Source organism: Phyllostomus hastatus, unplaced genomic scaffold, assembly GCF_019186645.2.
Source record: "Phyllostomus hastatus isolate PE091 unplaced genomic scaffold, TTU_PhHast_1.1 phas_contig_34, whole genome shotgun sequence".
NCBI classification, from domain to species: Eukaryota; Metazoa; Chordata; class Mammalia; order Chiroptera; family Phyllostomidae; genus Phyllostomus; species Phyllostomus hastatus.
In genome coordinates, this window is record NW_025333857.1 from 60,285,832 (window position 1) to 60,309,791 (window position 23,960).

The 23,960-nt window shown below is 42.4% G+C and overlaps 2 protein-coding genes across 3 annotated transcripts; one reads left to right on the forward strand and one right to left on the reverse strand.

Moving 5' to 3' along the window:
* Positions 1-830: 830 nt before the first annotated feature.
* On the reverse strand, positions 831-6,917 carry CDC26 (cell division cycle 26). Its single transcript, XM_045840618.1, has 3 exons — positions 6,700-6,917; positions 4,270-4,390; positions 831-1,249 (listed from the first exon to the last, which is right to left on the reverse strand). The coding sequence occupies exons 2-3, from the start codon at positions 4,348-4,350 to the stop codon at positions 1,073-1,075; spliced, it is 258 nt and encodes an 85-aa protein (XP_045696574.1). The 5' UTR covers positions 4,351-4,390; positions 6,700-6,917; the 3' UTR covers positions 831-1,072.
* A 51-nt stretch (positions 6,918-6,968) lies between these two features.
* On the forward strand, positions 6,969-22,955 carry PRPF4 (pre-mRNA processing factor 4). Of its 2 annotated transcripts, none has more exons than XM_045840616.1 (14): positions 6,969-7,078; positions 7,816-7,996; positions 10,126-10,312; positions 13,563-13,650; positions 14,060-14,139; positions 14,302-14,395; positions 14,902-14,996; positions 16,460-16,518; positions 17,200-17,323; positions 18,675-18,764; positions 21,045-21,167; positions 21,279-21,386; positions 21,477-21,595; positions 22,120-22,955. In XM_045840616.1, the coding sequence occupies exons 1-14, from the start codon at positions 7,052-7,054 to the stop codon at positions 22,311-22,313; spliced, it is 1,569 nt and encodes a 522-aa protein (XP_045696572.1). In that variant the 5' UTR covers positions 6,969-7,051; the 3' UTR covers positions 22,314-22,955. The 2 variants fall into 2 exon arrangements, with proteins under 2 accessions (XP_045696572.1, XP_045696573.1); XM_045840617.1 differs by having other exon boundaries at positions 7,819-7,996.
* The last annotated feature ends 1,005 nt before the right edge of the window (positions 22,956-23,960 follow it).

A 23,960-nucleotide genomic window follows, 5' to 3' on the forward strand; every position in this document is an offset into this window, starting at 1 on the left:
CCCTAGAATCTTAATAGATACCTAGTTACTAATTGGCACCTGAAAGTTTGTGCCCATATAGCTTCGTTGGCTATCTGATTTAATGACCCTCTTCAGAATAACCTCTGTTTAACATGATTGATCTGTAAAACCTTCTGTACTCTTCAAAGTTATTTCTATGGTAACCGTTTCTGTTTGAATAACCACACTATGCACCTGCTCCATTGAATGTTGTATAACCTCCCTTATAAAAATAAAGATTGATTCTTCTTGGGGAGTCAGTCGGGCCCAAAAAGCCTGACTGTCCTCCAGCACCCCACCTGGTGTCTCGCTCCATTCACTTTGCCTGAGCCGTTCCTTCTTCGGGGACCCCGAGACCCGCCGAGGCTGGACTCCAACAAGGATGTGAGGCCTGATCCAAAGAAAAACGGCCTGAGAAGAACTCACTTTGTTAAGTGTATGTGCTTAATTTGGGAATTAAGAATTTTCCACTGAGTCTCATTACTGCCAAGAGGCTTGGGGTCCAGAGAAACAAGTTCAGAAAGGGAGATCAAGTTTACACAAAAATCACCAAAATCTCATCTCCACAAGGGCAGGGACCTTTGTGGATTTTGTTCACCAACATTAGTAAGTACCTAGAATAGTACCTGGCACATCGTGGGCACTCAACAAATAACCTGCTGAATTAATCAGTCAAATGCAAGTCAGCGGCAAGGATGAACTGGAAGTGTCCTGTGTGTGCTTAGGGTCTTTTAATGAAGAAGGGAAGAATGCTGTCATGTCTGAGGCAAGTAGTATTTCAAGTCTGGGGGTTAACAGTGCTGTTATACTTCATAAAGGATGTCTCATACTTTCCCAAAAATACATTTATTTAAAAAAAATTAGACAAGTTTTACAGAGTCAAATTTTCCAGAGACAAACCAGAGTTTGGAGTTCAGCTTAGAGTGAAAGTTAAGTATCAGTAATTTCACGCAGAAGTATTTCTCTCGGCGGGAGGTAAAACATTCTGAGCACTCGGTTCCCTAAATCTTGTTTGTACTTCTGCCATCATTTTACACCGTTCCAGGGCTCTGGCAAGCAAGATAATCCACCTCTAAAATTCAAAACTTCCAAATTGAGATGAACGGTTGCTGGGCTTGGCTTGGGGCTTATAACCAATTCGGTCATTAATCATCTGCTCCCGGCTCTTGGGGTCACTGCTGAGCCCTATGGCACCTTCTCCATCACTGCCTCCTACAACATCCACATCTTCCTTTTGTTTCTTACGGGTCTGAAAGTACACAAGTTTTAGGATTAAGGCACATTCTTCCCATTCGCAAATATTTATTTGGCGCCATCATGTTCTTGGCGAAGGGTAAATCCTGAGTCATAAAAATGTAATCAAACTGATTTCGGTAACAAACGAAATGTGAGTTTTCTTCTGGTTTCATTTTAGTTCAGGGCAAAACTCTCCCTCCCACCTAAGTTGCTCTGAAACAGGTCAAACCCACTGGACACTGCCTTTAGGAGAAAAACTAACTCAATAGTGAGCTGACTCTGCAGAGTCAAAGGTCACTACGCTAGCACTTTATGAGACTCATTACAACGGAAGTTTAAACCATACTTAAAGTCCATCCTTAAGAGGGCACTCTTAATATTAGCTTTTAAAAAGCAAAAAATTAGGACGCTTAGAGAACAGTAAAGTCTGTTTGCTAACATGCGTCATAATAAGAAGCGCGCACACAGGCTGGGAGCTGAGCCCCCGAAGAAACAGATCAGAGCAGGGCAGTCAGAGGAAGTGTCTGAGAACGAACAGGCTGGTGACCTGCCTGACTACCACAGCAGTACCTTCCCTAGCACACTGACAGGAGTCCCCTTAGTGTGATCTAATAACCAGAAATACATTTTTACGTGTTAATAAAAGCGTATGTTCATGAATAAATACAAGATGCAATGTCCTCTGCCAAACAGCACAAAATATCTGCAAGGACAGCAAATGAAAATAGACTCATACTGGGCACCTCCGTTGAGCCTGCTATTGCAGGGGACAGATGCAGAGAAGAATGTACTCATTCTTGCTTTCAAGCAGAATGTGGTCGGGGGGGGGGGGGCGGCGGGGACAGAAAAACAGACTATGACAAGAGAGTGGCAGTACCTGTGAGAAGGATCAGCACAGGAGGAAGAGGCTGAACCTAACCCAGCTGGGGCGAGTACTCAAGAAAGCCTTTTGGAAGGAGCTGAGTCAAAAGAGGAGTGGGAGTCGGCCTGACAACAGGTGAAGGGCATTTCAGGTAAAAGGCAACAGAGTGTGCATTGGCTCTGAGAGTCAAGTTAGAGATAACTCGGCAGTGAAAGATAAAGTGCAGAGATGAGCGAGGACCTTGTATGCCATCCTAAGGAATTTGGACTTCATCCTGAAGGCCAGTGAAGATTTTTTTTTTAAAGATTTTATTTATTGCCCTGGCTGGCGTAGCTCAGTGGATTGAGTGCGGGCTGGGAACCAAAGTGTCCCAGGTTCGATTCCCAGCCAGGGTACATGCCTGGGTTGCAGGCCATAACCCCTAGCAACCGCACATTGATGTTTCTCTCTCTCTCTGTCTATCTCCCTCCCTTCCCTCTCTAAAAATAAATAAATAAAATCTTTTTAAAAATAGCATCAATAATATTTAAAAATAAAAAAGATTTTATTTATTTATTTAGAGAGAGAGGGGAAGGGAGGGAGAAAGAGAAGCAGAGAAACATCAATGTGTGGTTGCCTTTCACATGCCCGCTACTGGGACCTGGCACCGTGCCCTGACTGGGAACTGATGAAGATTTTAAGTCTTATTAATGCACATCTAATAGCCATGGAGTAAGGCTACACTTAACAATACATACTGAGCTCCGACTATGTACTACATCCTGGGAACTCAACGGTGAAAAAGACAGACGTGACTTCCACAATCAAGGTTCCTATTGTAAATGGTTTTACAGTAAACAAATCATTGTAAATTATAATAAATGCTACAAAATCAAAGAATAAAGTGAGAGACCCTAATGAGCATGGAGAGGAAGGACACACCTAAGTTGACAGGGTCAGAAGGGGCCTCTCACCCTGAGGAAGTAACATTTAAACAGAAACATGAAGTAAGAGGGAAATGTGTGCAAAGGCCACGAGTGATAAATAGTTTTGCATGTTCAAGGAAACGTAAGAAAGCCAGTGTGTCTGGGGTCCAGAGGGCAAGGCAACAAGTAGCAGGAAGTAAAACTTGAGAGGGGCCAGAACATACAAAATCCTGTAGGCCAATACAAATTGAGATTTTTATCTTCGGTGCAGCAAACCAGTGAAGAGTTTTAAGCAGGGGAATGACATGACCTGAACATTTTTAAAAATCATTCTAGATACCTGATGAAGAATGTATTAAAGAGACAAAAACGGAAGTAGAAAGCCACTTAGGATGCTACTGAAATTGTACAGAGAGAGATGATGGTTACTTGGACTAGGGTTGCAATAGTACAGATGAAAAGGTATAGGCAGGTTCTAGAAATATTCTGGAAGTAGAATCAAAGGGTTTATGGACAGTGAGTGTATAAAGGGTGAGGGAAAGGGAGAACTCAAGAGTGACTCCTAGGACTGTGGCTTGAGCTAATGCATAGACACTGAAATGAGAAACAAGGAGGTAAAACTGGCTTGAGGAAGAAATCGAGTGTTTTGCTTTGTTTTGTTTTGACATGTTAAGTGTAGTGGGCTGAATAATGAAACCCAAAGCTGTCAGGTCCTAATCCCAGGAATCTGTAAATGTTGTCTTATACAGAAAAAGGATCTCTGCAGATACAATTATATCAAGGATCTTGAGTCGAGGGCGTTATCCTGGATCATCTGAGGAGGCCCCACATGCCGTCACCTGTGTCACTATAAGGGGGCAAGAGGAGACTTCACAGGCAGAAAGAGGAAGGCAGTGTGATCAGAGAGGAAGAGAGCTGAGTGATGCAGCCACAAGGCCAGCAAGGCCAGCGGCCACCTGAAGCTGAAGAGACAGGAACCAGTTCTCCCCGAGAGCCTCTGGAGGGAGCACGGTCCTGCTGACACCACAAGTTTTGCTCCAGTGAGACAGACTGCAGATTTCTGGCCTACAGAACTATGAAAGAATATACTTCTGTCGTCTTAAACCGCCAAGTTAATGGTAATTTGTTATAGTAGTCACAGGAAATTAATACATTAAATTGGAGATGCCTGTAGAACCTCCAAATAAGCTGTTACACAAGAGTCTGGAGTTCAAAAGAGAGTTATTATTTCAAATACCCCTAAGCGTTGGAAAATTGTACTCTTACCTCCAAGTCCTTCCGAACGCTCTCAAACTCCTCGATGTCATCCAGCTTCAGTTCCAGGCGGGTTGGTTTTCGTCGCAGCATACTGAAATCAACACTAAGGGCCAGGCCCAGTGAACTATAGCTGTTAAAAAGGGCAGAGAGGAGGAAAAGCTGGAAGGTTAAATCTCAGCTGCAAATATAAGATCAATTTGTAAGCAGGCACACTACGCTGAATGGCAATGCAAAAGACTCATGGATTCACACAAAGACTTCTAAGTCTTTAGATGTCTGAACTTTACATTTTTGTTACATGATAGAGATCCACAACTCGGTTATTTAAAAAAAACTCTTTCTTCATGGCCTTAAAATAGCAAGTTGCCTATAAAAGAGAATTCTAGGCAAGTCACTTTAATCTCATGATCCAATCACATTCAAAGACATTTTCCAGCTAAGAGAACAACTTTAAAACACCACATCTTAATTCAGTAACACTAACTCTGTGTTAGTAGGAGAGCACACAAGCCATTAAAGTCGATCAACTATACAGGAGAATTGTGAGAGATTTGTGAGCACTCCTGAATACTAAAATCAGTTTACTAAATCTCTTGAAAACTCTAACTCACCAATTCACGGGGTTATCCTTAGGGTCTAAATAGGTCCTAAATAGATACGACATTCATTAAACAAACACTTCTTTGTGCTCCAGCGGCAGGGTTAAAAGGCACAGCCACAGCGTGTAGAGAAAACAAACACGTAAACAGAAAACTGCATAGTGTACCAAGAGCATTGATGAGGGAAATGCAATGAGATCACACAGGCCCGATCCACTCTGAGTTGAGTGGGGGGTGGACAGGGACAGGGAGGACTTCCTGGAGGAGATGATGTCTTAGTTGACTTGTGCAGGGCAGGCAGAGAAAGAGGATTAGGGGCATTCTAGGCTGAGAGAATAAAGACGCAAAGGGGCTCCAGAGAACACTCCAGTCTGAAAACCCAAGGTAATGCTTATGCTAACAAAAACCTTTTTTTTGGAGAAAAAAGAATAAAACTTCCCCACTGAGTTTAAAATCTATTGATGGCATTCATCTTTACGTTCTTCACAGCATCCACTAGAATGTATCTATAATAATCAGGCAGTAAATATTTTGTTGAATAAACCAGAGATCCAAATAAAGTGAAGTAAATTTTCCCTGAGCATTGTGCTGTGCTTTTCCCTTCTTATTCTTTACATTTTTTTAAACACAGAATCCCTGTGATGTTAGCAGAATTATCCCTGTTTTACAAATGAAGTGAAAGCTGTTGTTTGGTTAATAAATGCAAGCCTCTCATAAAAATTATACATATGTTACACAGTGAGGATTAAATGAGTGAGCGAAAGCTCCTTTATTTAGAGACATAAATTATTATTACGTTATCTAGAATGTAGCTAGGAACTGCAAAGTGGACAAAGGGAGAAATGTTTCCTTCTCCCTCCCATGAAAATTGGGATGCATACAGGTGATATTAGCAACACAACATACTAGCACATCGCATTTCAAATTGCATCGTACTAAATCAGATACTGTGTTGATTCCAATGTCGATGACTGGTGGAGGAAGCCAAAGCTCGGGGGAGAAATGCTGAAAGGAAAAACATTGTTTTGCGCTGTCTTCACTTTTCTGCAAACTGCGAAAAGCTTGCCACTAGGGAGCAGTATAGGGTAGCGGGTAAACGTGCTCGCTCAGAAGAAAAAAGAGCAGAGAGCTTAAGTTCTAATACTATTCGTTGCTTATCTTCAGCAATTAGTTTCATCTTTTATTAGATCTTAATTTCTAAATCAGCACTCTGTTACTGTATGGGCTGACTGACGTAATGGAGACTGAGTTCCTGGAATATAACTTATTCAGTAAATGCTCAATAAACAACAGCCATCATCATAGTAACTGTCCTTGTGGAGAGGGGCGGGAAACACTCCTGTCCAACTCGGCAAACACCAATATTTTGAGCATCACCCCCGACATGAAGGCAAAAACTTTATCTTTTTCACCTCTGGTGTGCCAGCACCCAGCGGGGCACAGGACCATGCAGAGTTGTTTCCACGTACCTGACGCCTCACATGCATCATGTCACTTTGAATCTGATACACAGACCAGGCTGAAACCAGCAAGAGCAGGCCGTAGCTCCTCCGCCGGATCTTTATTTTATTTTGGCGCTAGAGGGCTCTTTGAGCTTAATCTCTCACTGCTGCCTAAATTCACCCACCCAGGAAAAAAGATCCAGGGAAAGAACTTCCCGGCAGCGGCGAACAGCTCGCTCCCAGCAGCTTCAGGGGAGCCCTCACCGGTCCAGGGCAAGGGTTTCCATGGCAACACGCCCCCCCTCCCCCGCTCCTGGACCACGTAAAGCAGCTTACAGGCCCCAAAAGCCCTCAATTCGCTCAGTTCAGCCCGGGGCCGCGCGGCTTGACGGACCTACCTCTTTTCAAGCCTGCTCAGCCCCGGTGGTACGGAACCTCAGCGCCCACCGCGAATCTTCTGCTAAGCACCGGACTACACTTCCTAGGCTGCTCTGAGCCTCTCTCCTCGCAGAACCTCGACTTTCGCGTACATTTCTCGGAGGCCCTACCGGTCACACCTCTAGACGTTCCCCCAATCTTTCTTTCTTTCCTACTACGATTCCCATCGTCCTCCACGATGCCTCGGACTATCCGTCGCTCCCGACCCGCTTCCGGTCAGTGACGCACTTCCGCTCTGCTGGATGCGCGCGGTGGATGGTCTGAAACGTAGAGTTCGGCTTTTCCTGGGCTTTTGCGGCTTCCGAGCCCAGCATGGCTTCCACACGAACTTCCTCCACGGTACAGATCTTAGCTCACCCTGGCAGGCAGTGCGGAGGGGTTTGGGGTCCCTGCGGATGGGGCTGTGAGGGGATTGGCCAAGGCAATGGAGGACTGAGGAGGAAGGCTGCGAGACTCGGTTTTGTCTTAGCGGGGCTTCATTTTCCTGATTCCTAAGGGTTTTCATGGGCTTAAGTTCATTTGCACCTTTCGTACAACCGCGAACGGTGATACCTTTTCCGACTGGTCCATAAACGAGCTCTGAAGGAGTGGTGTCCTGGCCAAGATTTATGTTTATGTCAGTCCTCTTTATTGTCATGAGGCCTCCCAACTTCATATGTACTACCTGTCGTCTGGAAACACTTTGAAATTTATAAACCAGTACTTTTTGTAACTTGTTCCCCCTTAACATCGACTTGGTTATTTCAGTTATCCTTTATATTTTCCCTGTGATGAGCAAGATCCCTGGAAGTTTCATAAAACCCAAGGAGAGATTGCACTCCAGCCGAATGAATTAAACATATTCCAAAGCAAACCCTTAATAGAAAAGTCACGAAGAGAAGCCAAGTACTTTTATCAACCTCTTCCTGTCTGAGATACTGAACAGGCACTCCTCACCCCCTGTCAGGGAAGACACCTTAATTGGTGTCCCCCTTGTTCTTTCCTTTGGGGAGGAAATACAGTTGAAGCTCAAGATGAGCTTTATCCTAATAAATTGCTAAGATTAAGCCTTAGGTTAATCCAAGTTTTTGATTTAGCAGGCAACCAAAACTAAGGCACCGGATGACTTGGGGGCTGCCGTTGTGAAGAAACCACACATCTACTATGGAAGCTTGGAAGAAAAGGAGAGGGAGCGTCTGGCCAAAGGAGAGTCTGGGATTTTGGGAAAAGAAGGACTTAAAGCAGGAATTGAAGCAGGGAATATTAACATAACCTCTGGTAAGATGCAAATTGTGAGTCCATCTTTATCTTTAGTGCTCAGATTTTCCTCAATGAATGCCTTCCTAAACTTAGATATCACTAATTTTACAGTGTCAAAAATTTCTGTTTTTAACCTCACATCTGTATGTGGTCATACTTTGCCTACCCTGCTTAGCAACAGACACAGCCTTTTGCTTTAAACCTGGTAAGCAGTTTTTTTCCCATGAATTGTTAGTGGTTTTACCAGACTCCGTATGTACAGCTGACCCTTGAACAACATGGGTTTTAACTGCATGGGTCCACTTACATGCAGATTTTTTCCCAATAAATATTGTAAGTGTGTTTCCCTTATGGTTTTTAAGTAACATTTTTCTTCTCTAGTCTGTATTGTAAGAATACAGTATATAATGTATATAGCCTACAAAATATGTGTTAATTGACTATGTTGTGGGTAAGGCTTCCAGTCAGCAGTAGGCTGTTAGTAGTTAAGTTTCGGAGGAAGTCAAAAGTTGCAGGTGGATTTTTTCACTGCACTGGGTTTTGGCACCCCCTCCCTCCTTGTTCAAGGGTCAACTGTATTTAGATTCATATTGATTCCATTTATCTTCTGAAGATCTAGCACAATTCTGGCATTGGTGTGGAACTGCTGTGGTTTATAATAATCTGTTTCCAGTTTTTTAATTATTTTTCTCCCAAAATGAAATACATTTTTAATTATAAAAATTATAGTTACTTTTATTTTGAAAAAAATCAGTGTAGAAATGTGTGAATTAGAAAACCTTTAATCCTTATTAATTGGGTTATATCTTTCCGTGGATTTAATGAACCTGTAAGTATATGATTTTTTCCCATAAATAAAGGCATGATATACAAATTGTTTTGTAACCTGTATTTTTCACTCTATATACTGTTGAAGATGTCTTTCCATGTCAATAACTAGTGGTCCACTATAGTTTTAAATTAAAATTATACATATTTTTAATAAGAGATTCAAACAGTGTGGAATGATATAAAGTGAAAAGACTTCTTGCCCTGGTTGGGTAGTTCGGTTGATTAGCATTGTCCTGATACGTTAAGGTTGCAGGTTTGATCCCTGGTCAGGGCACAAACAAGAGTCAACCAACAAATGCATAAATAAGTGGAACAACAAATCAGTGTTTCTCTCTTCTTCTCCCCCCCTTTCTTCCATCCCCCTTTCTCTTTCTCAAATCAATAAATAAGAATGTTTAAAAAGTGAAAAGACTTCTCTGCAGAAGGGACTTCAGTCCAGTTTCTCGTTGATACTCCCATGTGTTTTTTTTTTCTTACACGCATGCACTTTGGCAATTTTCCTAACCTTTTATGCTGCTTTAAACATGACTGCATCACCGCTATACTTAGCATTCTCATACAAATGCTTATATTTGGTGTGCATTTTTAAACTAGTTGTTAGATTCCTCAAAAAGCCTTATAGTCAAGTAATATCATTTTCATGGTAATTATTTCCAATTTACTAGTCTTGTGTCCTGATACTGGGACTGTTTTAGAGAATAGCCTTGGCAATGGTTAAAATAATGTTTCTATTATATTTTCTGATAGAAGGCCTAGTTAACTCATTTACTAAACATGCTTCATACTCTTTACTTTCTTATGTAAGGTATGTATTTATATAAGGGTAAGGTTGTCAATTGAAACAAGACAGCTGGAATTATTTTGGTACCTTTTAAAGCTGTGTCATTGCCCTGACTGGTGTGGCTCAGGGAGTCAGTAGTCATCCTGCAAACCAAGAGGTCACTGGTTCAATTCCAGGTCAGGGCACGTGCCTGGGTTGTAAGCCAGGTTCCCAGCTGGGGGCTTGCAAGAGGCAACCCATCACTTTCTCTTACATCAGTGTTTCTTTGCCTCTCCCCTCTTCTTCCTCTCTCTCTATAAATAAATAAATAAGTAATAAGTAAATAAACAAGTAAATAAATAAATAGCTATGTCATTTAGTTTTCTCTGGGATAAGTTAATGAACTGAGAAACAATAAACTATATAAAGTGTAGTAGATTAGACAGTTAACTTTGTGAGGGGCATATACAGACTCCAATTATTAGAAATTGTTTCTTTTCCCTTAATTGATTTCACTATCTGGTGACTATGCTGATGTTGCCTGTTCTTTTTATAGGGGAAGTGTTTGAAATTGAAGAGCACATCAGTGAGCGACAGGCTGAAGTATTGGCCGAGTTCGAGAGAAGGAAGCGAGCCCGGCAAATCAATGTTTCCACAGACGACTCGGAGGTCAAGGCTTGCCTGAGAGCCTTGGGGGAGCCCATCACACTTTTTGGAGAGGGTCCTGCTGAAAGAAGAGAAAGGTGCCCTTTCTAAATACTTACTCTCTTCTTCTTTGATCACAGGGTTCTAGTTGCAAGTTTCAGTTGGTATTTATAGCAAAAACTTGAGTAGAATGTCTCAGGTTAACAGAATATCTTAAGTTGTGTTTATATAGCTTAATCTATAATTTGAGTCTTAGGCCAATTTTTACTTCCACTACTAATTTTTCTTTATGAACTTGAAGAGGGTGTTAACATGCCCACCCCCTTTCCTCTCCTCTTTCCTCCCCCCCCCCCCCATGTGGATTTTTGAGTTGGGTAAACATTTGTAGTTGAACTTGTAAAATTTAAACAACAGGGACTTCCAGCCAACACAGAGGTGTAGGTAGATACACTTTGTCTCCTCACACAACCAAAAGGACAATAACAAGTTTAAAAACAAAAAATAGCCAGAACATCCAGAAAATTGAACTGTATGGAAGTCCGACAACCAAGCAGTTAAAGAAGAAACATTCATCCAGACGAGTAGGAGGGGCGGAGAGGACTCACAGCAAGGTGGCGGGCTGGCAGACCAGGCGGTCCCACTTTGCATGCGGATACACCAGAAGGAACAACTGGGGAGCGAGACAGACTACACAGGAAATAGTATGGGGACAGTGTGAGGAAATAAAGCCTCACAACCTCTGCCTGTAAAAACCTGTGGAAGTTGTGGTGGCGGGAGAGACTCCCAGCCTCGCAGGAGAGTTGGTTGGAGAGACCCACAGGGTCCTAGAACGTACACAAGCCCGCCCTCCCGGGAATCAGCACCAGAAGGGCCCAATTTGCTTGTGGGTAGTGGGAGAAGTGACTGAAAGCAGGCTGAGAGCTAATTGTTTCCCCTCAGACCACTGCCCCACATACAGCACCACAGTGCAGCAACATGGGTTGCCCCTCCCTGGCAACTAAGGCTCTGCCCTTTACTACATAACAGATACAATGAGACCAAAAAATATGGCCCAAATGAAAGAACAGATCAAAGCTCTAAGAATAGAACTAAGGGATGAGGAAATAGCCAACCTATCAGATGCGGAGTTCAAAACACTGGTAATCAGGATGTTCACAGAAATGGTTGAGTATGGTCACAAAATAGAGGAAGAAGAGAAGGCTATGCAAAGTGAAATAAAGGAAAATGTATAGGAGCCACACTGAAGGGAAGGAAACTGGGACTCAAATCAATGATTTGGAGCAGAAGGAAGAAATAAACTTTTAACCAAAACAGAATGAAGAAACAAGAATTAAAAAAAATGGGGAGAGGCTTAGGAACCCCCCAGGACAACTTTAAATGTTACAACATCTGAATCATAGGGGTGCCAGAAGGATTAAAGGAAGAGTAAGAAGTTGAAAACTTATTTGGAAAAGTAATGAAGGAGAACTTCCCCAATGTGGCAAAGAAAATAGACTTCTAGGAAGTCCAGGAAGCTCACAAGAGTCCCAAAGATGTTGGACGCAAGGTTGCACACACAAAGGCACATCATAATTACATTACCCAAGATCAAAGAGGAGAAAATCTTAAAAGCAGCAAGAGAAAAGGAGACAGTTACCTACAAAGGAGTTCCCATAACACTATCAGCTGATTTCTCAAAAGAAACCTTACAGGCAAGAAGGGGCTGGAAAGAAGTACTCCAAGTCATGAAAGGCAAGGACCTACATCCAAGATGACTCTATCCAGCAAAGCTATCATTTAGAATGGATGGGCAGATAAAGTGCTTTCCAGATAAGGTCAAGTTAAAGGAGTTCATCATCACCAAGCCCTTATATGAAACATTAAAGGGACTTATCTAAGAAAAAGAAGATCAAAAGTATGAACATTAAAATGACAACAAACTCTCAACTCTCAACAACTGAACCTAAAACAAAAACAAACTAAGCTAACAACTAGAACAGGAACAGAATCACAGAAATGGAGATCACATGGAGGGTTATCTGTGGGGAGGGGTTGGGGGTGATTCAGGGCATCACCTGATTCAAGGTACAGGGCATAAGAAGCATGAATGGTAGGTACAAAATAGACAGGGGGAGGTTAAGAATAGTATAGGAACCTGGGTTGTGAGCCAGGTCCCCAGCTGGGGGCTTGCGAGCGACAACCCATCATTCTCGCTCTTTAACTTATAAGTTAAAGAACTTATATGTATGACGCATGGACATGAACTAGGGGGGAAATGCTGGTGGGAGGGGACATGCAGAGTGAAGGGGAATAAAGGGGAGGAAGAAAATGGGACAACTGTAACAGCATAATCAATAAAATATATTTAAAAAAAGAAAAATTAAAGGCTTTCCTTATCAATGACATAAAACAATTTTAAGTATTTTTGGATGCTACTGAAAAGGAGCACTATCCTCAGATAATGCTCCTTTTGTGATTTTAAAATTGCAAAGTCTCTTAGTGACATGCGACTCACGCAGTGATGAGGCCATCATCTTGTCTTTCTGTTCACTGTCCCGTCTCTTCTCATCACCTGTTTTCTTGGTTTGCTTAGTGCATGTGTTTAATAATCACTTTGAAACCTCTAACATTAGCTCACATTCATTAAACATAACCAACAGTATGGGCCTGTTTGAATTACAAGGGAAGGAAACCATTTTCCTTGTACTCCATGCTTTAGCCATACTGAACTGTTTGTGATTCCAAGCTCAGCATGCTTTTAGCACCTCCAGACCTTTACATTGTTGAACCTCTGGCTCAGCAATCCTCTCCTATTCTTGACCTACTGACCAGACTGAATGAGGACTCAGGTTAGGTAACACCTTCCCTGATCCTCCAAACCTACGTTAGGTGCTCCATTTATGTTTCCCCTTAGCATCCTGTGCTTACCACTGTGTTGATACTTTATATATATATAATGCACTGTATAGTTCCCTGTTGCTTTCTGCCCCCCTTGCCACCCCACCCTGCAGGACTGTGCTACTTGAAAGCAGAGCTGTTTCTTAGTTATTGTTGTGAACTTAGCACCTGAGTCAATATCCAGCACGTGTGGCACTGAGTGAGGAGTGGCTGTTTTCACAGACCAAGTGGTAGCTGTGTTGGGGCTAATTAATTCCAAATTGAGTAGGGTAATTACTGGTAGTTCAGCTCAGGGTATTTTAAAGAAGATAAGTGAATGAAATTAGACTAGAAGTTTAGGCATGGCATCTTGAATCTCAGAGAAGGCTGCTTGGAGTTTGAATGGTGAGAAGGTAGGGGAAGCTTTCTCCCTTCTTAGGTGTACTTTTCAAAATCTCAGCTCTGTTTAAATTTGTATCTTTTTTGGTATAGGTTAAGAAATATCCTCTCAGTGGTCGGCACTGATGCCTTAAAAAAGACGAAGAAAGATGATGAGAAATCTAAGAAGTCCAAAGAAGAGGTAAAATATGTCTTTACCTTCGTAATATAAACATGAAGGACATGAATAGTTTTCTCATTTTATGTTCTCAGTGATTTGCTTTGCTGGGATTGGCGGTAGGGAGTTGACAAGTCTACGGTTCAAGAATAGTTGTTAGCAGTAGTTTGTGGCTCCTTTGTAGGTGTAAATGGAGATTAGTGGGTTTCAGGAAAGAAACATAGAATTCCTAGTGTAACTTCGAACAAGGAGCCAGAATCCATCTAGTAAGACCTCACAGAAAGAAACCCAGTGAAAGCACACATGCCTGATTTCATCCTATTACTGGACTAATTCACCTTTTTTCTGGACAGTTAAAACAGAATCCACAGCTCTGAGATTGGGGGCAGGAATGCTCCACACTTAATATTTTTGCTCTTAATTTAACTTTTAGTATCACCAGACCTGGTACCATGAAGGGCCAAACAGCCTGAAGGTGGCTAGACTGTGGATTGCTAATTACTCACTGCCCAGGTAAGGAGGAGAAAGAAGCGTATCTCCTTGTTTCCTCTCGGGGACGGAGGATCTGCTCTATAATGACTGGCTGTTAAATGAAATTGGGTGGCAGGATGCTGGTGTAGACCCCTTGTCTACAAGCCACTGGCTTACGATGGTATTGTTGCTTGTGTGTCGTAGGGCAATGAAACGCTTGGAGGAGGCCCGTCTGCATAAAGAGATTCCTGAGACAACCAGGACCTCCCAGATGCAGGAGCTGCACAAATCTCTCCGGGTAAGATGCCCTCAGAGAGTGTCCAGTAGCTTAAAGGTTCTTAAATATTTAGTAGCTTTTCTACTTTGGCCCACCTCTAGGAGGGTAAAGGCAGCTGTGGTTATTTCTGTCTGCTTACAATGTTGCCATCTGGGGGCACCATCTGTTTAGGTGGCGGGAACCTACTGTAGTTTGTACTCAGCAGAGGCCTATGGCTCTCTGCTCCTTAATTCTCCCTTTTAGTGTATCAGAGCGGTACTGTAGATCTCCCCGCAGCGGTCTTCTTTATGTTTAGCTGACGCTGAAGCTAGTGATGCTAAGACTGTAGAAGACAGTGTGCTGGGGTCTCAGATAAGCCTTGACTCCATTTATTCATGAATGTAAGGGTCTCCTAACCGCCTGCCCCTCCCCGCAAGCATAAAGGAATCTTGGGTTATATTAAACCTCAGGTTGCTTTTTTATAGTGGAAAAGCCAACTCTTGGATTAGCCTATTAATGATTACCATTTTTTTGTCGTTCTTTTTAAGTCTCTGAATAATTTCTGCAGTCAGATTGGCGATGATCGGCCTATCTCCTACTGTCACTTTAGTCCCAATTCCAAAATGCTGGCCACGGCCTGTTGGTAAGTTCCATTTTACAGTGACTTTTTTATCCTAAATAGGCAGCAGGTTTGGTGGGGCAAATCAGCATGTCTCAGATGTCTGTTTCTGCATCCTCTTCCTTGGTTTCCCACGATCATACCGAACTGGAGAGTCTCCTGCTCTGCCCTGCTTTATCACTGTGTATTAGACAGTGATAAAGTCTTTGTGAGCAGTTCTGACTGCTCGCAAGGGGCCCCAGAGGTTGTGACATGGAGCAGTCGGTCACGCTCTTGACACCTGTTTTTTGGAGCATGTGATAAAGTGAGCTGATAGACTGACTATGACCCACACCCCAGTATAGTGTTTCTTTTTCAGTTATGTGACCTAGACCAGACACTTATTTTCTGTAAACTTGTCTTTTTATCTGAAAGTAGGGTGAGATGATGTTTATAGAACATTTGGCCTTGATAGTGCCTGGTATGTGGTAAGGTCTCAGTAAACATGGATCATTATTTTTATCTTTACTTTTTTACTTACCACCATATTTGCAGAAAACTCTTAGGACATGATAACTCTTGTTTTGTTCTAATGTAGTTGTTTTTGTGGGACATGGTCCATGAGATAGTGAGAGGGGAAACTTCCTTGTATTGTACGCACGGGAACTACTTGTCTAGGCAGAAGTTGAGACCGAGGCTCAGGAGAAAGCCAAGGACTGACACAAATACCTCCACCTCCCTAATAAGCCTCAGTGTCTTCCTTGTAAAGCAGAAGTTTTCATTCCTATTTTACATACCTCACAGGTCTGTTAATAAGGATCATCTGAGATTATAGGTATAAAAGTAATTGGAAATTTTCTGATATACAAAATTCTTTTAAATTTTTTAAACTAGAAATAGAAAAGTCTAAAAACTGTTTAGTTTGTAAGCCGCAAAATACTATTCATATATAAGAAGATAGTGTCATTATTAATATTATTATTGATTGGATAGTTTACTTTTAGGATTTTATTTATTTACTTTTAGAGGGGGAGAGAGGGAGAAAGAGACATCGATGGGTTGCCTCTCACACGCCCCCAGCTAGGGATGTAGTCTGCAACCCAAGCATGTGCCCTGACTGGGGCTCGAACCATCAACCTTTGTTTGTTTGTTTGTTTTGTTTGTTTGTTTGTTTGTTTTGGTTCTTAGGCTGGCGCTTAATCCACTGAGCCACACAACTCAGGTGTGAATAGTTTAATTTGTCCTACCTTCCCTCACAAACTGATCCAGAAGTTAAGGGGAATAATAACCTGCACATATTACTTATAGTCCAGTAGAGGCTTCTGGCTGCTTGAGACTTGGATGTAGCTTTGTACTCTTAGCACTGCAAATGATAGCCTTTTCTTTCTCTGTCTGCCATTGTAAAGTTTATTGAGGGTGAAAAGAGATTGTCCTTTAGTAATGTTACCAAGGTGCCTTTTCCTCCCCAGACCAACCCTGGCTGAGATGCTTTCCTTTGTATTTGATAGGAGTGGGCTTTGCAAGCTCTGGTCCGTTCCTGATTGCAACCTCCTTCACACTCTGCGAGGTAAGTTAGAATCGCATCTACATCTGTGTCTCTGTCGCAGTGTGAGCTCTGCTGAGCAGTAAAACTCTGTCTGACACTCAGACCCAGGACATACAAGGTTAATTCTTGACTTGTTTTGACTGGGTTTGGTTTCTCCAACCCCAAGGCTGGGAGACACGGACTTCATGCATATACCAGTTTCCTCCCAAGTCCAGCCCCAAGTCCAGCCCCAAGTCCAGCCTCCAAGTACTCCCCCGTTCCCCCCCCCTTTTTTTTTTTTTTTTAAGAAAAAAGAATATATTTGTTTATTTTTAGAGAGAAGGGAAAGGAGAAAGAAAGAGAGGGAAACACCATTGTGCAAGAGAAACATAGTTCGGTTACCTGTCACATACCCCCAACTGGGGACCTGGCCCACAACCCGGGCTTGTGCCCTCACCGGGAATTGAACCGGTGACCTTTTGGTTTGCAGGACAACACCCAACCCACTGAGCCACACTAGTCAGGGCTTTTTGCTTTTTGTTAATGTGATTTAAATATTAGTTTAAATTAAAATAGTTTACTTTTTAACATAGTTAAGTGCTTATTTTAATACACTATCATGTGCCCCTAATGTTTACCTATATTACTCATTGTACTGTGTATTTGCACATAAGTTACTAGGGAGCGGGAGCCCTTTAACTTCCATCTCTTACACTCCTTCAGGCCATAACACAAATGTAGGAGCAATTGTATTCCATCCAAAATCCACTGTCTCCTTGGACCAAAAAGATGTCAATCTGGCTTCTTGTGCTGCTGATGGTTCCGTGAAACTTTGGAGCCTCGACAGGTGAGTGATACAGTTCTGTCCATACTGCAGTCACTGGAGTAAATGGTGGGTTGGTTGGCCCTTGGGACCTGAAAACCTGGTATTTAACCCCAGAGATACTCTTAAGAGTCAAAGAAACTTGTTATAAAAATAGAATAGAGGATTTTTCTTACACTGTTTCTCACCAAAGGAGTTGTGGCAGGTTTTTTCTTACTTGTTCACTTTAGACCTTGATCTTTTAAATATAGTGGCCACTTTTTTCCTGGCTCCAGTTACTCTGGAAAGATCCATCTTACCCCCCGTGCAGTAGGTTGACATTGGAGAAGTGCACTGTTCGGTAGACTGAGTAAACATGATGTTCTGGCAGCATGTCGGTCTCAGCAGACAGCCCCGGGGAGAGGGAGGTGCAGTTCTGTCTGGCAGCGTTGCCGGGGAAGCGGTGTCTGCCCCAGGGGCGTCGCCCCTTCCCCACACCGTAGTGTGTTTATGCATGTCGTTTTTCAAGAACCTTTTGGAAGCGTGTTGTTGGCTAAAAGACATCAGAATTCAATTGCTTAGTTTTATTTCTTTGGGTAAGCACATGAGGCTTGTGTTCCAGGCTTCTGTAAAGAGCTAATTAGCATCTCCATTCTGTACCAGACAGGGTCTCACCTACGTGCACAACAAGTTTTAATTGGCTTTGGTAATATTTAGCAATATTTTCCTCCGGGGCATTGATTAGTTGTCTGTGTGCACATTGACAAAGTTCCCTTTTTAATTGCCCTCTTTAGGGTTCTTGTTTATTTTCTTACCCTGGTGTTTCAGGTCTTCTTCCTGTGGTTACTGGGGAGTAGAATTTAATGGCCACCAAAAGGAAATGAAGCCTTTATCTCCCCACGAGTTCCTTTTTCCATGGGGATCCTTGAACAAGCTAAAGTTTGAGGAGATTTATTTGTAATCCGCTTGCACCAAAACTGCTTGGTTTTGTAGCCTCACATCTCCATCAAATTATGTTTTCTTCCTAGAATTTTAGCACTTCTTTGGTACAGAGAAACAATTTTGCTTATCTTTAATTCTTGCTGGTTCTGAGTGGTATAGCCTTGAGAGCTCATTAACATAGTGAGTTGAGGTAGAAGGAGTATTTCTTGAAGTTCTGTGGACGGTTTTGCCCTGTGGGTACAGGAAGTAGTCCCCAATCTTTTAAAACCTAGGGAAGTGACTTAAATCATTGTTAGCCCTAAATTGGTTGTAACAGATTACAAGTTTATTTATAATTTAGCCTCTCAAATTATACAGAATTGGTGTGTCTGTGTGCAGCAGTTAATAACGTCAATGAATATTTATTTACATGAGTATAAAACAGCTTACTCCCATGTATTTGATTCCTTTTCAGTGATGAACCAGTGGCAGATATTGAGGGCCATACAGTGCGTGTGGCCCGTGTAATGTGGCATCCATCAGGACGTTTCTTGGGTACCACCTGGTAAGCCTTTCTGTTCTGTCTTATTGACCCTTTATGTTTAACTGCCAAGTAAATTTTTAGAACTTCCTTCCTGAAGATCTCAGGAAGGATGTTCTCAGACAGCAAAGAATCAGAATCAGAATAGAATACATATTTGCTGTGTACAGTGCAGTCCCATGTATAATGCACACCCACATTTTGGACCCAAACTTTCAGGGGAAAACGATCTTTCGTTTCAATTTGTTAATTCAATTATTTATTTACTTATATTTAGAAACAAGACTGATTATTATATTCCAGGGTATTTTGCATGTGATATCATTATTGCTTTCTAGAGTTACACTTTTAATGCATAAGCATTGATAAAAGAATTAAAAATACATACATATATATGGAATTAGTATTACCCATGTGTAGTGTGCATCCTTGTTTTTCCCTCAAAAATTAGGGCAAAAATTGCACATTATACACAGCAAAATATGGTATATTATATAGTTAGGGCTAAGTATATTTGCTCTTACATTGCAGTTCATCTGAAATTTTTAAAGTCATTAGTTGTCCAAAAAACTAGAATTTTCATTTTATGTTCTCTTTCTTAACTAATATCAGAAGTTTTTTGGTTTTGCTTTTTTTCCCCTACACGTTGTATTATAATCTCTGCTTATAAATCAGTCTCCCTTTCTGGTTCTATAGTTTAATGAGGCCAAAATCTGTTAAAGAACTTTTTTCTTCTATTTTTAAAGATTTCATTTATTTTTAGAGGGAGGAGAAGGGAAGAAGAAAGAGAGGGAGAGAAACATTGGTGTGTGGTTGCCTCTTGTGCACCCCCTACTGGGGACCTGACCCACAACCCAGGCATGTGCCCTGACTAGGAATTGAACCGGCAACCCTTTGCTTCACAGTCCAATGCTCGATCCACTGAGCATGTCAGCCAGGGCTGTTAAAAGAACTTTTAAATTGAGATACCATTTATATGAAGTGGGTATGGATTTGTTTTAAGTGCATAGTTTAATCAGCCTTGACCTATCAGTGCTCATGTGACTCGCGTCCCTGTCAGAGAGTGCGTTTCCGTCACCCCACAAAGTTCCCGCGTGCCCCTTCCCAGTAACTTCCCCTCCAGAGCAACTGCTCATCTGACTTCTGTCACCACCAATCCTGTTCGTTCCTGCTGCATGAACCCGTCTGTCTGGCTTCTTTCACTCAGCCTCATTTTGAAGATTCACTCATGTCGTTTGCATATATCAATAGTTCTTTTTATTGCTGAAGAGCAAACAGTTGTATTACTGTGCCGTGACTTACTTATTCAGTTTCCTGTGGATGGACAGTTGGGCTGTTCCCAGGTTTTGGCTAGTCAGACTAAAGCTGCAATAAATATTCTTGTGCAAGACTTTGTGAACATGTTTTTCTTTACTTTTTCTTGAATAAATACCTAGGAATGCAAGTGCTGATCATAGGGTAGATGTATATTTAACATATAAAAAACTCTAAGTGGTTTTCCGGAGTGGTTGTACCACTTCACATTCCCAGAATTCTGATCACTTATTTCACCTCCTTGCCAACGTTTGGTTTTGTCAGTCCCATCATTCTGCCCAATCTAGCAACCATAGCAAAATTGCATGGTTTCCGTTTTTGTTACCTTAATGACTGTTGGTGTTGAGTATCTTGTCATATGCCTTTTGGCCATTTGTATATTCTCTTTTGTGTAGTCTTCAGGTGCTTGACTCGTTTTTTAAAAAATGTTTGTCTTTTTTTTTCTGCTTTTATTTCCATACACATAGACAGCTCTATCACCATTTATTGGACTTTCCTTAACTTTATGAAATTGCTTGGCACCCTCATTGAAAATCATTTGACCATGTATGTGTGGTGTATTTCTCTTCCCTCTGTTCTGTTCCACTGATTTGCCTATGGTTGATTTTTGTGTCCCCAGCATCCCATTTAGGGCCAGTAAACATATCAGTGCTCTATGAATGAAGGGCCATAATGGTGAAATGGGGCAGGAAAGAAGGCAACAGAATCTTGGCTGAGCCACTCTTAGGGGATTCTGTTCTGAGAAATAGCCACTGAAGTAGGTTTATAGGAAGTCATGGTGTCCTGATTGGCACCCAAGACAGACATGCTTAATTACTGAGACAATGTTTATGCCAGGAAATAATTTCTTGTTAATAGGGTTATATGAATAAGTAGTTTCATACAGCATAAGTTTCAGAAGCATAACTGAAGCTATAGCTACTAATAACACTTTGCACATTGTGAAACTGAGTAAATATCTGCTGATTGATTACTGGTTTGGCGTTCCAGCTATGACCGCTCGTGGCGCCTGTGGGATTTGGAGGCGCAAGAGGAGATCCTGCACCAGGAGGGCCACAGCATGGGTGTGTACGACATCACCTTCCATCAAGATGGCTCTTTGGCTGGCACTGGGTAAGGCATATTCCACATAGCCAGGGTCACCTCAGTAGTCTCGCCTCTTACGTAAGTCTGCTTCCGCAGAGAACTAGATTCAAAGTGTTCCTTCGTAAATTATTTTATCAGGGGCCTGGATGCATTTGGTCGCGTTTGGGACCTGCGCACAGGACGTTGCATCATGTTCCTAGAGGGGCACCTGAAGGAAATCTACGGGATAAATTTCTCCCCCAATGGGTAAAATAAGATCATCGAATAAGGGATGGAGAGGGTTTGGGTCAGGAAGGACTCCCTGTTTCTCACTTCGATATTCTATCTGATCCCCAGGTACCACATTGCTACTGGCAGCGGTGACAACACCTGCAAAGTGTGGGACCTTCGACAGCGGCGTTGCATCTACACCATCCCTGCCCACCATAACTTAGTGACTGGTGTCAAGTTCGAACGTAAGCTGTTTCCCTGTTTTCAGCCTAATCATGACAAAGACAGCTTGCACTTTCATGGAAGGCAGGCAGGCTTTAGCTTAACTTGGAGGTGGAACAGGAGAGAATTTTGGCTCTGTAAAAGAAGGAAATTATCATTTCCTTCCCTCTACTCTGCTGTCAGACCGAAGTATGGCAGAGCACGCTTCTTGTTGCTAGGAGTAAAAAAGTCTTCATGAATGCTTTGCTGCATCTTTTTCTCCATGGAAATTCTGAGCACTGAATCCTTGATATTATTCTGAACAGGTTGTGAAAAGAGCCACAGGAACTTAAAAATGTTTCCCTGAGTCTGCTTGTACTTGTCCCTTTTTCCTGGAGGCCTAGCAGGAACACAGATAAGACTGTTGGGATTTTTTGCGTGTAGAAATACCTTTTTTTTCCCCTCAAAATACCGTGTTCTAGATTTTTGTGCTTTCATTTTCTTGTGCTCTTTTGAATTCTTGAATTCCTTAAGCAACTCCTGTGGTTTTTTTTTTTTTCTCTTGTAGCTATCCATGGGAATTTCTTGCTCACTGGTGCCTATGATAACACAGCCAAGATCTGGACCCACCCAGGCTGGTCCCCGTTGAAGACTCTGGCTGGCCACGAAGGCAAAGTGATGGGCCTCGACATCTCTTCTGACGGGCAGCTGATAGCCACTTGCTCATATGACAGGACCTTCAAGCTCTGGATGGCGGAGTAGGCACGGGCATAGAAAAAGGACTCCAGCCTCAGGCTCTCCCTTAAGAGCCATTTTCAAAAGAGAGAATTGGTGTGTTTTGTTTTATCATGTCTGTTGTCAGTGACCACGCATAGACCCTCAGTAGCCTGGATGCCCGTGTCATCCCGACTCCAGGCCGGCAGCCCAGTTCCTGGATCTCCGTGAACCCCGTTTCGTGGTTGAATTGGGATTTCATCTTCAAGCCCTGCCAGTAACGAGACAATTGTCTTTATTAATCTTTTGTTTGACTGCCCTGTTGCCGTCCTCACATCTCTCAGGATTGTGGCTGGGCTCCATTTTTAGTTCTTGAAACTTGGCTTTCCATTACATGGTGCATGCTCCAGGACTGCACGTGACCCCGGGAGCCAGGTGGCTGGACCACAGTCGGGAAGCCCTCGAGCAGAGAGGCACGTCTCCCCGCGCACTGGTTGAATACTGCCCGGCAGAGCGAGAGCCTTCCCTCTGCCCTGAGAGCGGGAAGTGAAGAGGGGCACGGGTGCAGCCGTGCTCCGGTTACGCGGTGAAGATTTACCTCTTCCCGTCGGCTTCACAGGGAACGCCGCGTGCATCGGAGAGCATCGGGGAGCTCAGAACTGAACATTTGCCTTGTCAGAAAATGAATTCCTTTTTGAAGTTTGGCATCCTTTGTATTATCCCAAAACTAGGCCATTGTGTCAAGATTCAATGAAATTTTCAGAAAGCTAACATGATGACTCTATTGTGTAACCTCCTTTTTGTTTGTTAAAGGGTATACCATTCATGTTGAGGTAGCTCCAGAAAAAGATATCCCTAAAGATTATTCCTAAACATAAACTTTTCCCTTGTTTACAAAAATTTTTATTACATACTTGGTAGAGTAAAATCCTATTATAAAAACTATCCTTCAAAGAATTATTTTCCATAGTTAAGTCTTTTCTGAATCCCAGCTTTTGGTTCATCGAGGACCCTGTTTTTTTGGTTTGAGATATAATACATGATCTGAAATATGATTACTCCAATTTCTGTCTCCTTAATAAGTACTCTGTTAATAATTTAAAAAAAAATAGAGCACTGTCAGGTGTGGCTTGGGGTATTCAGTGCCAGCCTATGAACCAAAGGGTCACCAGTTCAATTCCCAGCCAGGGCACATGCCTGGGTTGCGGACCTGGTTTCTGGTGGCGGAGGTGTGAGAAACAACCACACACCGATGTTTCTCTCTCCCTCCTTCCCCCCTCTCTAAAAATAAAATCTTTTTAAAAAACCAAGGGCTATTGCATTGTGGGCCAGACTACCAGTGAACTAAATCTGCATTCTAATTCTGATTCATTGGCCATCCAGCAATCACCTTCACCTTTTCCCACCCCAAATACACAACCACTGAACTCTGAAAGTACCTAATCCATACAAATGTACAGGGATTTGGAAGAAGAAAGAATTGTACATAGAGAATTCAAAGAGAGTTTCTGTGCTGGCCTCTCCTTGAAGCGTTAAACACACTTTCTATGTGGTGTTCCCGGGGGGCTGAGAGCCGCTTGTCCAGCTCAGTTCTTCACACTGGGATTGTGGTGTGTAGCTAAATATCTTGTTTCATTTGATTGCAATTATAACCAGTGTTGCATGGCCTGTGTGTCTGTTAGGCCTCTAAATTCT

What these genes read in the sequence shown, in the direction of transcription:
- CDC26 (XM_045840618.1), bottom strand. Translation starts at nt 4,350, where the DNA reads ATGCTGCGACGAAAACCAACCCGCCTGGAACTGAAGCTGGATGACATC. An exon ending in GCGTTCGGAAGGACTTGGAG is followed by an intron (nt 1,250 to 4,269) that starts GTAAGAGTACAA and finishes GTGTACTTTCAG; the next exon opens with ACCCGTAAGAAACAAAAGGA.
- PRPF4 (XM_045840616.1), top strand. Translation starts at nt 7,052, where the DNA reads ATGGCTTCCACACGAACTTCCTCCACG. An exon ending in ATGCTGGCCACGGCCTGTTG is followed by an intron (nt 14,997 to 16,459) that starts GTAAGTTCCATT and finishes TGTATTTGATAG; the next exon opens with GAGTGGGCTTTGCAAGCTCT. An exon ending in ATAAATTTCTCCCCCAATGG is followed by an intron (nt 21,387 to 21,476) that starts GTAAAATAAGAT and finishes TCTGATCCCCAG; the next exon opens with GTACCACATTGCTACTGGCA.